This window comes from Eleutherodactylus coqui, chromosome 6 (assembly GCF_035609145.1).
Source record: "Eleutherodactylus coqui strain aEleCoq1 chromosome 6, aEleCoq1.hap1, whole genome shotgun sequence".
Classification (NCBI taxonomy): Eukaryota; Metazoa; Chordata; class Amphibia; order Anura; family Eleutherodactylidae; genus Eleutherodactylus; species Eleutherodactylus coqui.
In genome coordinates, this window is record NC_089842.1 from 114,723,407 (window position 1) to 114,740,474 (window position 17,068).

The following is a 17,068-nucleotide window of genomic DNA, read 5'->3' on the forward strand; positions in this document are numbered from 1 at the left end:
CAGCAATGTTTCAGAATTTATGACTGTGCTCCCTAGGGAGATAATTCACTTCCTCAGAAGAATCAAAAATTAAAATCAGTTTAGAGGGATCCATCAGCATTACTAAACAGTGGGTCAAATGTAACTTCCCCTGTCTTTGCTGAAAACCATCTGCACTCTGCCCATTGGTGCCAAATTTCTTCTCTTTTTGCATCTTAACTACTCCTAACAGCATGGTAGTTCAGCATATCAACATCACTTCTCACACTTTCAAGTCAACATCAGGGCTCAGTCACACGGGCGCATCGGCACCCGTACACCGCGCCGATGCGCCCGTGTGACTGACAGTTAGAAGACGGCCGTACCTGAAGATGGACGTCTCTCTGCAGCGCTGCAGAGAGACGTCCGTCTTCAGGTACGGCCGTCCGCTACCTGTAGTAACACTGGCGCCAATGCGCCATGTGACTGAGCCCTCAGGCCTTTCCTGGGCCTATGCTGACGTCATACTTTCCTCTATAGCGGAAAGTCAAGAAAACTGTCACGCCTGCAGCAGAACTCCACTGTCAAGTATTACTTACATAAAGCTACTACATACACAGTATAACATGTATATGCATATACTGTATTTGAGGAATTTATAGCATTACTAAATGATTGCGAATATGTACTGACTTGTATAGTTATGCTAAATATTTATTTTATTTCATTGGGTGGGGGCCATTTCAGTACAATTCTTCAATCCTTACTGGATGGTTGATCATACGCACATTTTAAAAGCCATTGTAGACTGAGAAACTTTTTTCACCTATTGTTATTTGTATAATAAAAAGTTGTTTGAAGTTGATTAATATTGTATGCTAACCAAAGATAAAAATTATATAATAGGCTACCTTGACTGTCACATGAAGTTAATAATACTCATCATGTGATAAGTAACAGAAATTGCAAATTGATTTCCTAGTAATCATATAAATAGCTTGAGGTGCAGAAGCAGTCACTCAGTCAGTCCTTACTTATCAGACTGTGAAGGTTAGACAATGGATTGCTCTACTAATAAGCTCTACCATGTAGATGGCTTTGATTCCAGACAATTTCTGGAGATTTACTTGTCAGATAAACCTGAAATGGTCTTTGGAGAGGAGTCCTTGATATTTCCTATTGAAAATCTTACAAAAACTTTTACAGCTGGTATGTAATTTTCTATGGTTGGCTATTCTTATACATGCTTTCATATTCCATTTATTTATTTTACTTTTTCATACTTTTATTATAGAGCTATTTTCATCCCTACAACACTAACTGTATCTCATTATCAATATCACATTGTGCCTAATGTAACACCAACTGAGCACTATGCAGCTCATGAGGGGCCAGGGAATTTTCTTAAGTTCTCTCAGTACTTAAATTAATTGATTTTAAGCAATTGTTAATAATAAAATGCAAAAGAAAATTGTTTTTTTTTGGATATGGGATTTTGGGGGGAAGAGGCAAACAGTCTAGAGATGAGCGAACGTACTCGTCCGAGCTTGATATTCGTGCGAATATTAGGGTGTTCGGGATGCTCGTTACTCGTAACGAGTACCACGCGGTGTTCCGGTTACTTTCAGTTTCCTCTCTGAGACGTTAGCGCGCTTTTCTGGCCAATTGAAAGACAGGGAAGGCATTACAACTTCCCCCTGTGACGTTCAAGCCCTATACCACCCCCCTGCTGTGAGTGGCTGGGGCGATCAGATGTCACCCTAGTATAAAAGTCGGCCCCTCCCGCGGCTCGCCTCAGATGTCTTGTGAGTTAGCTGAGGGAAAGTGCTGTTGGTGCCGGAGCTGCTATAGGGAGAGTGTTAGGAGTTAGTGTAGGCTTCAAGAACCCCAACGGTCCTTCTCAGGGCCACATCTATCCGTGTGCAGTACTGTAGAGGGTGCTGTTAGCAGTGTTGCACAAATTTTTTTTTTTCAAAATCGGCAGTCTGCAGAGCATTGCACCTTGCAGTAATAGTCCAGGGATAGAAGTGGTGGTTAGGCAGGTAGAGTGTTAGTGAGTGTAGGCTTCAAGAACCCCAACGGTCCTTCTTAGGGCCACATCTATCCGTGTGCAGTACTGTGCAGGCTGCTGTTAGCAGTGTTGCATTTTTTTTTTTTTTTCAAAATCGGCAGTCTGCAGAGCATTGCGCCTTGCAGTAATAGTCCAGGGATAGAAGTGGTGGTTAGGCAGGCAGAGTGTTAGTGAGTGTAGGCTTCAAGAACCCCAACGGTCCTTCTTAGGGCCACATCTATCCGTGTGCAGTACTGTGCAGGCTGCTGTTAGCAGTGTTGCATATTTTTTTCTTTTCAAAATCGGCTGTCTGCAGAGCATTGCGCCTTGCAGTAATACTACAGGGAGAGAATTGTGTAGGCAGGGCCAGAAGACATATATTATTGATTGAATATAGTCAGTGGGCCTTCCGTTTCCAAAAAAGGGAAAAATTGTATTTGTCCTGCAGTCTTGCGCCAATTTATTTCCTGCCTGGGAAAAGTAACCGCTGTGCTGCACTTCATATAACTGCATTTCTGTGCAACACATATCTTATCTGATTGAATATAGTCAGTGGGCCCTCCGTTTCCCAAAAAGGGAAACATTCTATTTGTCCTGCAGGCTTGCGCCAATTTATTTGCTGCCTGTGAAAAGTAACCGCTGTGCTGCACTTCATATAACTGCATTTCTGTGCAACACATATCTTATCTGATTGAATATAGTCAGTGGGCCCTCCGTTTCCCAAAAAGGGAAACATTCTATTTGTCCTGCAGGCTTGCGCCAATTTATTTGCTGCCTGGGAAAAGTAACCGCTGTGCTGCACTTCATATAACTGCATTTCTGTGCAACACATATCTTATCTGATTGAATATAGTCAGTGGGCCCTCCGTTTCCCAAAGAGGGAAACATTATATTTGTCCTGCAGGCTTGCGCCAATTTATTTGCTGCCTGGGAAAAGTAACCGCTGTGCTGCACTTCATATAACTGCATTTCTGTGCAACACATATCTTATCTGATTGAATATAGTCAGTGGGCCTTTTCTTTTAAAAAAAAGGGAAACATTCTATGTGCCCTGCCTCTGTCAGTCCTCAGCGTTCTGTGTACGTGTGTGGTGGGTGGAGATAGTAAACAAATCATACGCAGCCAGCTACGTTTAACAACAGGCTTGCGCCAATTTATTTCCTGCCTGGGAAATCAAATCACTGGTAATACACCATGCTGAGGGGTAGGGGTAGGCCTATAGGACGTGGACGCGGGCGAGGACGCGGAGGCCCAAGTCAGGGTGTGGGCACAGGCCGAGCCAGTGCGGTGGCCAGGGGTAGAGGCAGGGCCAGACCGAATAATCCACCAACTGTTTCCCAAAGCGCCCCCTCGCGCCATGCCACCCTGCACAGGTCAAGGTGCTCTACGGTGTGGCAGTTTTTCACAGAGACGCCTGACGACCGACGAACAGTGGTGTGCAACCTTTGTCGCGCCAAGATCAGCTGGGGAGACACCACCAACAGCATGCGCAGGCATATGATGGCCAAGCACCCCACAAGGTGGGACGATGCCCGTTCACCGCCTCCGGTTTGCACCACTGCCTCTCCCCCTGTGCCCCAACCTGCCACTGAGATCCAACCCCCCTCTGAGGACACAGGCACTACCGTCTCCTGGCCTGCACCCACACCCTGACCTCCGCTGTCCTCGGCCCCATCCAGCAATGTCTCTCAGCGTAGCGTCCAGACGTTGCTAGCGCCACAGTTTGAGCGCAAGTCCAAGTACGACGCCACGCACCCGCACGCTCAAGCGTTAAACGTGCACATTGCAAAATTGATCAGCCTAGAGATGCTGCCGTATAGGCTTGTGGAAACTGAGGCTTTCAAAAGCATGATGACGGCGGCGGCCCCGCGCTACTCGGTTCCCAGTCGCCACTACTTTTCCCGGTGTGCCGTCCCAGGCCTGCACGACCACGTCTCCCGCAACATTGTACGCGCCCTCACAAACGCGGTTACTGCCAAGGTCCACTTAACAACGGACACGTGGACAAGCACAGGCGGGCAGGGCCACTATATCTCCCTGACGGCACATTGGGTGAATTTAGTGGAGGCTGGGACAGAGTCAGAGCCTGGGACCGCTCACGTCCTACCCACCCCCCGAATTGCGTGCCCCAGCTCGGTGGTGATATCTGCGGGGGTGTATGCTTCCTCCACTAAACCACCCTCCTCCTCCTCCTACGCAACCTCTGTCTCGCAATCAAGATGTGTCAGCACCAGCACGTCGCCAGCAGTCGGTGTCACGCGGCGTGGCAGCACAACGGTGGGCAAGCGTCAGCAGGCCGTGCTGAAACTACTCAGCTTAGGAGAGAAGAGGCACACGGCCCACGAACTGCTGCAGGGTCTGACAGAGCAGACCGACTGCTGGCTTGCGCCGCTGAGCCTCCAACCGGGCATGGTCGTGTGTGACAACGGCCGTAAGCTGGTGGCGGCTCTGCAGCTCGGCAGCCTCACGCACGTGCCATGCCTGGCCCATGTCTTTAATTTGGTGGTTCAGCGCTTTCTGAAAAGCTACCCCCACTTGTCATACCTGCTCGGAAAGGTGCGCCGGATCTGCGCACATTTCCGCAAATCACACACGCACGCTGCCACCCTGCGGACCCTGCAACATCGGTTTAATCTGCCAGTGCACCGACTGCTGTGCGACGTGCCCACACAGTGGAACTCTACGCTCCACATGTTGGCCAGACTCTATGAGCAGCGTAGAGCTATAGTGAAATACCAACTCCAACTTGCGCGGCGCAGTGGGAGTCAGCCTCCTCAATTATTTTCAGAAGAGTGGGCCTGGTTGGCAGCCATCTGCCAGGTCCTTGGAAAATTTGAGGAGTCTACCCAGGTGGTGAGCGGCGATGCTGCAATAATTAGCGTCACCATTCCTCTGCTATGCATCTTGAGAAGTTCCCTGCAAAGCATAAAGGCAGACGCTTTGCGCTCGGAAACAGAGCCGGGGGAAGACAGTATGTCGCTGGATAGTCAGAGCACCCTCCTGTCTATATCTCAGCATGTTCAGGAGGAGGAGGAGGAGCATGAGGAGGATGAGGAGGAGGGGGAAGAGACAGCTTGGCCCACTGCTGACGGCACCCATGCTGCTTGCCTGTCATCCTTTCAGCGTATATGGCCTGAGGAGGAGGAAGAGGAGGAGGAGGAGGATCCTGAAAGTGATCTTCCTAGTGAAGACAGCCATGTGTTGCGTACAGGTACTCTGGCACACATGGCTGACTTCATGTTAGGATGCCTTTCTCGTGACCCTCGCGTTACACGCATTCTGGTCACTACGGATTACTGGGTGTACACACTGCTCGATCCACGGTATAAGGAGAGCCTTTGCACTCTCATTCCCGAAGAGGAAAGGGGTTCGAGAATGATGCTATACCACAGGGCGCTGGTGGACAAACTGATGGTAAACTTCCCATCCGACAGCGCTAGTGGCAGAAGGCGCAGTTCCGAGGGCCAGGTAGCAGGGGAGGCGCAGAGATCAGGCAGCATGTACAGCATGTACAGGCAGGGGAACATTCTCCAAGGCCTTTGCCAGCTTTATGGCTCCCCAGCAAGACTGTGTCACCGCTTCCCAGTCAAGGCTGAGTCGGCGGGAGCACTGTAAAAGGATGGTAAGGGAGTACGTAGCCTCTGCCACCTACAACTACTGGGTGTCGAAGCTGGACACGTGGCCTGAACTCGCGCTGTATGCCCTGGAGGTGCTTGCTTGTCCTGCGGCTAGCGTCTTGTCAGAGAGTGTGTTTAGTGTGGCTGGGGGAATCATCACGGATAAGCGTACCCACCTGTCAACCGACAGTGCCGACAGGCTTACACTCATCAAGATGAACAAAGCCTGGATTTCCCCAGACTTCTCTTCTCCACCAGCGAACAGCAGCGATACCTAAGCAATACGTAGGCTGCACCCGCGGATGGAAGCATCGTTCTCTCTCACCATCCAAAACGGGGACATTTCTGCTTCATCAATCTGTGTATAATATTCCTCCTCCTCCTGCTCCTCCTCCTGAAACCTCACGTAATCACGCCGAACGGGCAATTTTTCTTAGGGCCACAAGGCTCACTCATATAATTTTTCTAAACAATTTTTATACGTTTCAATGCTCTTAAAAGCGTTGAAACTTGAACTTGAACCAATTTTTCGTTAAACTGGGCTGCTTCCAGGCCTAGTTACCACTTAAGCCACATTAACCAAAGCGATTAATGGGTTTCACCTGCCCTCTTGGTTGGCCATGGCCAATTTTTCTGATGTACATTAGTACTGTTGATACAGCAATTTTTGTGGGCCCTCGCCTAAAGTGTAATCAAATGAATTTTTAGCCCACCAGCATTACAGCTGACATTACATCCGCTGTGTTGGGCAATGCAATGGGATATATTTATGTACCGCCGGTGGTTTCCTGGCACCCACCCATGCTGTGGGTCCACAGAGAATTATAAATGCATCTGTTTCCACATCTAAAGAACCCCAGTCAGACTGGGGCATGCAGTGTGGGCCGAAGCCCACCTGCATTAAGCACGACATTACTACCTCAGCTGTGTTGGGCAATGCAATGGGATATTTTTATGTACCGCCGGTGGGTTCCAGGGAGCCACCCATGCTGTGGGTCCACAGGGAATTATAAATGCATCTGTTTCCACATCTAAAGAACCCCAGTCAGACTGGGGCATGCAGTGTGGGCCGAAGCCCACCTGCATTAAGCACGACATTACTACCTCAGCTGTGTTGGGCAATGCAATGGGATATTTTTATGTACCGCCGGTGGGTTCCAGGGAGCCACCCATGCTGTCGGTCCACAAGGACTTCACAATAGGGAGTTGTACCTGCCTGTGTCTATGAATAAAAAACCGCGGTCTGACTGGGGCATGCAGACACCTTGACAGAATGAATAGTGTGGCACATAGGTTCCCCATTGCTATGCCCACGTGTGCAGCTCCTGATGGCGGTGGCACAGGATTATATTTCTCATTGCTTCTGTACAGCATTGTGGGCTATCGCCCCGCCCCTTTTAAAGAGGGTCGCTGCCTAGCCGTGCCAACCCTCTGCAGTGTGTGCCTGCTTTTCCTCTGGCAGACGCACTTATAAATAGACATGAGTGTGGCGTGGCATGAGGGCAGCTGAAGGCTGGGCAGGGACAGTTTGGTGTGCGCTGCGGACACTGGGTCGTGGGGGGGGTGGTTGGTCAGCATGTAACCCAGGAGAAGTGGCAGCGGAGTGTCATGCAGGCAGTGATTGTGCTTTGTTGTAGCTAGTGTAGTGCTTAGCTAAGGTATGCCATGCTAATGAGGGCTTTTCAGAAGTAAAAGTTGTTGGGGGGGGGGCCCACTCTTGCCGGTATTGTGGCTTAATAGTGGGACCTGTGAACTTGAGATGCAGCCCAACATGTAGCCCCTCGCCTGCCCTATCCGTTGCTGTGTCGTTCCCATCACTTTCTTGAATTGCCCAGATTTTCACACATGAAAACCTTAGCGAGCATCGGCGAAATACAAAAATGCTCGGGTCGCCCATTGACTTCAATGGGGTTCGTTACTCGAAATGAACCCTCGAGCATCGCGAAAATTTCGTCCCGAGTAACGAGCACCCGAGCATTTTGGTGCTCGCTCATCTCTAAAACAGCCATATCACCTAAAATGACAAGAGTACATTCTTGAAAATTGAGTATGATAAGGATTGTCTAAGGGTTTAGTAGAGTCATCACACCCTTGTAATCTGCAGAACATTAAGAAAGTTGTTGAGGGTGTTGAAAGGTTAATCTAAAATTTCAAAATGTTGCTGCTATTAGTAAGAGAAACAACATAATCTTGTAGGTAATGAAAAGATTTTGACCGAAAAATAGCTAATGATTTCAAAACTACTTACAATATTTTTTGTTTTAAAATATGAATTTTTATTCCTACCAAAATGGGAGGTAGGAGGGGAGTCATTGTGTCTCATAAAGCGACAAATGCAAGGTAATTGGGGCAATCATGTATACTTTTAGTGCGACCAAATGGGTTTTTTGCACCCCTGTGAGATAGTTAGGAAACTGATCTGCTTTCTCCTCTGCTGCTGCTGCTCGCACGTAAAGCTGATTGGTGGTGCTGATAAAAACTGTTGCTGCTCCCGCGCCTCCACCAATCAGCTTAACACCTTTCCTATTGAAGTACAGTACTGACAGTCCTTTCATTACTGTATTAAAAATCTACCCTTGTCTTCTGCTGCATCCAAAACTAGAAAGATGTCAATGCAGAAAAGACTAGTATGTAAAATTCTTCTTTTTTGGTTGTAAATACTTTTTTCCTCTTTTACACCTCTTAACCCCAGGTGCATCCTGTAATTTGAAAAATACAGTAAATCCCTTAGTCAGGCTTGTTAATAGCATGCCTGATGAAAAGACTTGAATAGTTTTGAAAGCTTGCATTTTTAACACAATTTCTTGTTTTAGGCATTACAAGGTAACATATCTACAATATTATTTCGTTTCTTTTACTGAGATCAATAACATTTTGTTCTATTGGCTAACATTAAAAAAAACCTTTTCCTTATTTCTAAAATTTTAGTCATGGGACAATTAAAAGCTTCTGTTATCTGGTATTTGCGGTTTACTCATTTATGCTCCTTTCATTCTTCTACTATTGTTTTGATGACTTTAGAACTAAATTTCCAGAATCTACTGATCAATGAGAGATTTAATTTGTTCTAAAGAAAATACACAAACAATAATCTTATACTCACCAATAGCAGAAATAATATTTTTCAACTAAAGAGGTTTTATCATATTTTGTCTATATAATGTTGTCATATTACTGTGTTGAATGGTAGATTCTATGGAACTGAGAACAATTATGATACAGGAAAAGATAATAGTCAACACTGGGAAGATCAAAAAGATACTGTAGGAAAAATACCAAACAGAGCTCACACCTGTGCAGTATATAGTAGTCAGCAAATAGTATAAAAATCAGACCCCCTGGCATTCACGAGAAAAAGCATATATGGCTATTCAATGAAACTCAAGGGACGAACATAACAGTGCTATGAAAAGGAGATTTTAGTTTCTCAAAAATGTTTTCAAGACACAAATTGTATTCCTATTATTTCTAAGCCTGCAATTTGCTGTGTTTTGTTAAATCCTTCCTGACACACATACAACTACTATTTACATATCCTAACTGCAAATAATCCATGCAGTTAAGATGTATATAGATTTCCACAATATATGCCATGTATACAGTAGGTTTGAGAGCAGAGCTCTTCTACCTTTTGGAAGAGAGAGTTGTCAGCAAGAAAGAACAATAGTTTGTTGAACCTAATACTTTTGGCTGAGAAAGATTTTCAACAAATGTCTGGATAATTAAAATCTCCCATGATCACTGAAGGCCTATTTAGACGGGACAAATGTTGGGCAAACGATGCCAAACACTTGTCCCCACATACACTGGCTCTCCGACAAAGTGCCCAGCAGGAGGGCAAGGAGGCTATAGGAGATTTCACTCCTCGCACTCCTTCGCCTCTCTATGTTGACTTAAAATAGCAGCCGTTCAATACTGAACAGCTGCTATTTATACTGAATAATGATTGTTCAGCTTATCGTCCATTGTTTATGCAGCATAAATGATGGAAAATGAGCTGAACAATCATTATTCAGTGTACATAGCAGCCATTTAGTATTGAATGGCCTCTATGTTAAGTCAATGGAGAGGGGCAGAGTAGTGTGAGGAGAGAAATCTCCTCCAGCCGCCCTGCTGTGAGCCAGCAATAATAGCTCCCATGCAGCAGCACGAGAGCGAGTATGTGCGGGGATGAGTGTCGGACATCGTTTGCCTGACAATTGACCTATCTAAATAGACCGCAAGTCCTCCTTTTTTGACAACTTGGCAATTCGATGTAGAAAGCGTTCATCCATATCTTCTGCTTGTCCAGGTGCCCTAAAGAAAATGCTTAAAATGGTGCTTTCTGTTGTTCCTGCCATGTATTCCTATCCAAACACTATCTACAGAACTACTTTTCTCTGAAGCTTGAATCTCTGTGGAGGTGTAGGCTTTCATAACATAAAATGCAACACCTCCTCCCTTCTTATAAGTAGTATCCTTAAAGCATTGTATTGCAATCACGTGTATCATCCCAACAAGTTTCCGTGATGTCTATGACATTCTATTTATCTTCTTGAGTTAGAAGCTCTAATACTGGAATATTTTCCCATGCTCTATGTATTTGTATAAAAACATTTTAGTTTGTGATAGGTGTCTCTTGCTCCTCTACTTTCCTTTTGAATTATTTGCATTTATTTTTTCTTTCCACTTTTACTAGCAAGGTACACAATTGTATTCATTAGCTGTATATTATTGCCTGGCCTTTCATTTCCCTTCTCATATTGTTATAGTTTAAAGCTCTCCTGATGAGAGTAGCAAGGCGCCTGACAAACATATGCTTTCCTGCCTTTGTAAGGTTCCCATTGTCTCTAGCAGGGATTCCATCGAATAGGTAATTCACTCCATGGTCTGGAAATCCAAATCTTTGCTGATGGTACAGTTGACTATTTGTGTTTTTTGGTAGAAATTAAAGGAAAACATTCATGTAATGTTTATGAATATACACACAAAAAAGCAAAAACCATGACAAAAAAAACATCACTTGGGCTATTTAGCATTTAGTAAAGTGGGTAGATGAAATACGTTGAGACATAACGTGGAACCACAGATGGTTAAACATTTTACTGTAGATGCTTCAATATTTGCAATTTATTTTTACAGGTCTCATTAAAGGAGAAATCTTGATTGACCTCAGCATTGGTCCCATGATTCATCATTTGTATGCGGCCTGTGAGTTTTTTAAGCATATTATAGTGCTGAAGGCCAGTGACAGATGCATCATGGAGCTGAAAAGATGGCTGGACACACGTACAGGTGCATTTCATTGGGGCCATGCCACACAGCTTCATGTAGACATAGAAACAGGTAAAATATTGGATCAACTATTAGGAGAAAATCTGCTGTCATTGTCATCATTGCTACAGTACAAATGCGCCTCTAGATCTCTTTTTATGCACCACCTGATCATATTTGCTTTGGCAGCAGCTACCTGAGGACTTACAAAACTTCAGAGGTGCTTTCAAAATGTACCTCTTCAGGGAGGCATACCACATCCCCTAAACCAAACCCCTCTGTACTCCACCTGATCATATGCTCCCTGACCTATTGGTTGCAATCCCTGCTAGCCACCATCAACTGTCCCTGCAGTCATATTGATCCTACCATCACACGGCTGAACGTCTGACCATTTCTTATGTGTATAGCATCCCTCACTCTCCACCTTGCCATACTGTACACATTTCCAGCCCCTCTACCTGCTGTATCACCACACTATTTGTAGTATGTAAGCTCGTTGGAGCAGGACCCTCACCCCTACTGTTTCCATCAACTGATTACTATATGTAACTGTGGTTCTATAATTTCTGTCCTTCTGTCTTTCTGTATTTCCCCCTGTCTTTGTAAGCGCTGCAGAATATGTTGGCGCTATGCAAATAAAGATTATTATAATTATTACTTTTTGCTGCAGTTAAGTTTACAGTTAATTAAAGTCTTCACATCCTTTTTCATGTCAGTTTTACCCAGTGGTTTCCTATTTAGTGTGCGCTGGTGGTCTTTTTTTCCTGCCCAAGTGCATAACCTTACAATTATCAGTGTTAAGCCTAATTTGACACTTTTCTTCCGAAACTCCCAATTTATCCAGATCCACTTGCAATTGTATACTGTCCCCACTTCTGTTAATTACTGCACATAGTTTTGTTTCATCTACAAATATTGATGTTTTACTGTGCATTTCTTCTATCAGGTCATTAATAAATATACTAAAAAGAATAGGGCCCAATACATTTGTAATGCTAGTCTATAGTTATAAATATAAGCCTGACACTTAGTACACTGGTCTTGGTTCACTTCAAGTCTTTCTACCAGTACTGGGAGACAATAATCTAAAGATTACTGATATACAGCACTAACTGCTGAGCTGTAATACCCATAGTGATGTTGATGGAATAATTACTTTCTTCATTTTCCACATTTCTTTCAGAGAGCAGTTACAGGACAAAGAAGAAAAAATGAGATCAGCAGTTCAACATGTAATTAAATGTGATTTTGAGAAAGAAAATATAATAGAACCGCTGGACCTACCACCAGCCGATTGTATTATCAGTGTTTCTTTTCTAGATGTTATCAGCAAAAACCATGATGATTACAGGAGAAATGTTGGGAAGCTCTCAAGGCTGCTGAATCCAGGAGGATGCCTCATATTAATTGGGGCGACAGACGCAACATATTTTACAGTTGGGAAAGATAAGCTCCATGTTCTCAGATATGATGAGGATTTTGCCAAGGAAGCTTTAGTTGGAGAAGGCTTTGTTATTGATTGCTGTAAGGTTAAGGAGTCAAAAGTTGTGAGTGACCTTATTGACTATAAGGGCTCCATATTCATTGCTGCTCGCAAGGAGAAGTAGAAATTTAAAATTAAGTCTGCCAGTTCATAGTTCATATGTAAATCTTTCAAATAGAATTTAATAATCAAACCGGGGCTTCCTGTATGATCTAATTAACCTACAGAATTCATAGACAATTATATTAACCCCTTATTGACCAAGCCTGTTTGCGCCTTAATGACCAGGCCAAATTTTGGAAATCTGACATGTGTACTTTAACATAGAATAGCTCCGTAAAGGTTTTGCATATCCAAGTGATTCTGACATTGTTTTTTCACCACATGTTGTACTTCATTTAGGTGGTAAAAATATTCCAATATAAGTTGTTTATATTTATTAAAAGGGCCAATATTGGGAAAATTTTGAAAAAAATATAGTTTTTTCACATTTTCAATTGCAATATATCAAATATGTGCAAACATACTGTACAAACTTTTGCTAAGATATATATTTCCATCTATTTACTTTATTCTGAATGCACATTTGAAAAACTTGTTTTTTTAACCATTTAGGAGACGTACAAATTTAACATTACTTTTCAGCATTTTGAGGAACACTTTGTTTTCCTGCACCAAGCCAAGTTTGCAAAGGCTCATGAGTGTCAGAATAATAGATACCCCCACAAATGACCCTATTTTAAAAACTACACCCCTTAATGAATTGACTGAGGGGTGTCATGAGTATTTTGACCCCACAGTTATTTTTCAGGAATTAATTCAATTTAGAGGAGAAAAATTTAAATTTCGTATTTTTGCAAATATGTCATTTTAAAGACATATTTTTTTCTATAGTTTACATGAAAATGAGGACTTACACCACAAAATGGATCCCCCTGTTTGTCCTGTGTTCAAAAATATACCCAATTTGGCCCTAATCTTATATCTGAGTGCACAACAGGGCCCAAAATGAAAGGAGTAGTCAGTGTCTTTCAGAAAGAAATTTTGCTTGAAGGCGTTTTAGGCCCCATAGCACACATGTAGAGTTCTTGAGCGCCCAAAACCATAGAAAACTACCACAAATGACCCCATTTTAAAAACTAGACTTCTTAACAAATTTATCTAGGGGTGTACTGCCCATTTTGACCCCACAGTTTTTGAATGAATTCAAGCAAAGCAAAAGCAAAAAATTGTGATTTTCGTTTTTTTTGGCAATTCTGTCATTTTAAAAACAGGTTTTTTTGTACAGCACACACATAAATGAAGACTTGCACCCCAAAATGGATACCCCTGTTTGTCCCGTGTTCAGAGAAATACCCATTGTGGCCCTAATCTTCTGTCTGGATGCACAATGGGGCCCAAAATGAAAGGAGTAATCGGTGGCTTTCAGAACATAGATTTTGCTTGAAGGTCTTTTATGCCCCATAGCACACTCGTAGAGTTCTTGAGCACCCAAAACAATACAGAACCCACACAAATGACCTCATTTTAAAAACTAGACCCCTTAACGAATTTATCTAGGGGTGTACTGTGTATTTTAACCGTACAATTTTTGAATAGATCTAAGCAAAGCAGTAGGAAAAAATTACGATGTTCATTTTTTGGGCAATTGCGTCAATTTTAAAACAGTTTTTTTTTGTACAGCACACATATAAATGAAGACTTTCACCCGAAAATGGATACCCCTGTTTGTCCCGTGTTCAGAAACATACCCATTGTGGCCCTAATCTACTTACAGGACACATGGCTAGGCCTATAATGGAAGGAGCACCTGTTGGATTTCAGGGTACAACTGAATAAATTCCAGGTCCCATCGCCCACTTATAGAGCCATTGAACGGCTAAAACGATAAGGAACCCCCTTAAATGACCCCATTTTGAAAACTAGACCCTTTAAGAAATACATCTAGGGGTGTACTGCGTATTTTGATTCCACAGTATTTGACTGAATCTTATCAAAGCAGAAGGAAAAAATTACGATTTTCAATTTGTTTGAGAATGTTTTCAATTTAAACACAGGTTTTTTGTACAGCGTACATAGGAATGAAGACGTTCACCCCAAAATGGATACCCCAGTTTGTCCCGAGTTCAGAAACATACCCATTGTGGCCCTAATCTACTTACAGGACCCATGGCTAGGCCTATAATGGAAGGAGCACCCGTTGGATTGCAGGCTACCACTGAATAAATTCCAGGTCCCATCGCCCACTTATTAGAGGCATTGGGCGGCCAAAACGATAAGGAACCCCCTCAAATGACCCCATTTTGAAAACTAGGCCCCTTAACAAATTTATCTAGTGGTGTACTGTGCATTTTGACCCCACAGTATTTGAATAAATCTAAGCAAAGCAGAAGGAAAAAATTACGATGTTCAATTTATTGGCAATATTTTCAATTTAAAAACAGTTTTTTTGTACAGCGTACATAGGAATGAAGACCTTCACCCCAAAATGGATACCCCTGTTTGTCCCGAGCTCAGAAACATACCCATTGTGGCCCTAATATACTTACAGGGCCCATGGCAAGGTCTATAATGGAGGGAACACCCGTTGGATTTCAGGGCACAACTGAATAAATCCCAGGCCCCATTACCCACTTGTACGGAATAAAAATTGACTCCCTAAAAATATCCCCCCCCCCCCTCCGTACACACACTCCGCGCCCTTTTTGGCTCTCCCCAAATCTTAGATAAAAGTAATAATGTGAACTGTGTGGTATTTCCGAAGACAGGGGTTATTACGGAGGCTGGTTGGAATGGGCACATGGGGCAATAAAACCGGTATCCCCGCTCCTCTCATGATTTTTGTGGGTCATTTCTTGACCTCAGTGGCGGGTATGGGTGTAAAAAGTAGCGTTCCGTGAGTCTTCGTAGGCTTGCGGAGGTGCGGCGGTCTCTCACAGAAGACGCTCAACAAGCTGCTCCTGGAACTGCAGGAAGGCAAGCGTTCACAGGGCTTCTTGTAAAATACGTATTACAGGTAGTGGCCATAACACCGGGCTCACGCAGCCGTAGGCGGAATCCGCTTGCGGAGGCCCGCAGCGGATCCCAGCTGTGAGCCGGCTGTGACCCTGCGTACATCCATGTAATGTACTGTGCATAACTGCCTACTCACACAGGCAGTCATTCACAGTACAATTTTTTTTGTTTGTATTTCCCGCACCGTTGAGGGGAGGTGAAATTAACTTTATTTTTACTTTTTTTTACCCTTTTTTGCGATCGCCGCTATCCACTGGATAGCGGCGATCGCGGGCCTGGGGACGGTCCCCAGGGACATCTCCTGGTTCCCGGCTACCTTCAGAAGCCGGGAACCAGGAGATTTTAAAGTCCCCAGGGTTCCCAGTCTTCTGCGCATGCGCGTGACGTCATTCGTCTGGACCCGGAGGACCCATTTTCCGCGGCAGACATCAAGGAAGCCGGGTGAGTACTTTCAGCTGCCCTGATGGATCCGATCCATCAGGGCAGCTGAAACTTTAACTTTTTAAACTTTTTCTTAAACTTTATTGCTATCCATTGGATAGCGCCGATCGCAATGCCGGGGGGTGGTCCCCGCAGCCCAGGATGACAGCTGCATGCTGTCGGCTACCTGCGGGCACCGACAGCATGGAGCTGTCACGTCCAGAGCCCACAGGGCTTTATTCTCTGTAGGACGCATGTTTTTACGTCTTGAGAGAATAAAGCCCACTTGGGCAGGACGTAAAAACACTATGGGCTAATCGTTAAGGGGTTAATGTGCTTAAAGGTGTCTGTTATATTCAAATCTGCAATAGTTTTATTTAAACTTACAGTTTCATTATTGCAGCATGATGCCAGTGCTGTATAGCAAGAGTCCAATGTATTCATGAAATGTAAGTTCCCCCACCCTCCAGCAACTGATTGACAGCCTTCTCCCTTTTACTGTGCATAGGGGAAAAGCTATCAATCTTCAGTGGGAGATACCTTCATCTAATGAATACATCTGACTCCTCTTTCATATTTGTGGCATCATCCTGCTATGATTAAACTGTGAGTTTAACTAAATTATAGGATATTCACAAATTACAGACACATTGCTGGAATCAGCATGTGTGACTACTCGATGCTGCCCTATGACAGAGCAGCATAATTGAGGTCACGGATTCCCTTTACAGGTAAAGGGGGCTGGGTGATGTACTTTTATGTACTTGGCCTCTTCTTAGATCCTGAGGTACCTGCCACCGGAGTCTGTGATGCGGACGAAACTAACAATTAGTTAGTTGGATGTTATTAAAGCTTTGTTTTTGGAGACTTTATTTGGACTGATAATAGCCCTGGAATATCATGTGATCATCTGGGACATCATGGGGTATTGTATGACTTATAGCTATTTGCATTACAATAATATCATAATAAAGGTAAATATTTAGCTTTGAAATGTGTATTTTCCTTGAGGTGTTCAGTATGTCTTGCCTGCTTCTTACTACATGATTCTGAATCTTGATGTATAAAATCCTCATATGTCTGAAACTCAAGAAATGAAAATGCATACAAAAAAATAATAACAACATTCCCCATGAACCTTTGCTCATCCTCACGGCTCAATAATTTATTATGTATGGCTCAATTTTAGATAATATCATAACTTCTCAGAAAGGGACACTGTTTGTATAGCCTTTCTCCATAATAACAGTGTGACCCCTCGCTAAGCTG

At 43.8% G+C, this 17,068-nt stretch overlaps 1 protein-coding gene across 1 annotated transcript; it reads left to right on the forward strand.

Annotated features, from left to right (window-relative positions):
• The first annotated feature begins 990 nt into the window (after positions 1 to 990).
• On the forward strand, positions 991 to 16,793 carry LOC136632489 (nicotinamide N-methyltransferase-like). Its single transcript, XM_066607417.1, has 3 exons — positions 991 to 1,167; positions 10,747 to 10,950; positions 12,067 to 16,793. Exons 1-3 carry the CDS (start codon positions 1,017 to 1,019, stop codon positions 12,486 to 12,488), a joined length of 777 nt encoding a protein of 258 aa, XP_066463514.1. The 5' UTR covers positions 991 to 1,016; the 3' UTR covers positions 12,489 to 16,793.
• Positions 16,794 to 17,068: the final 275 nt, after the last annotated feature.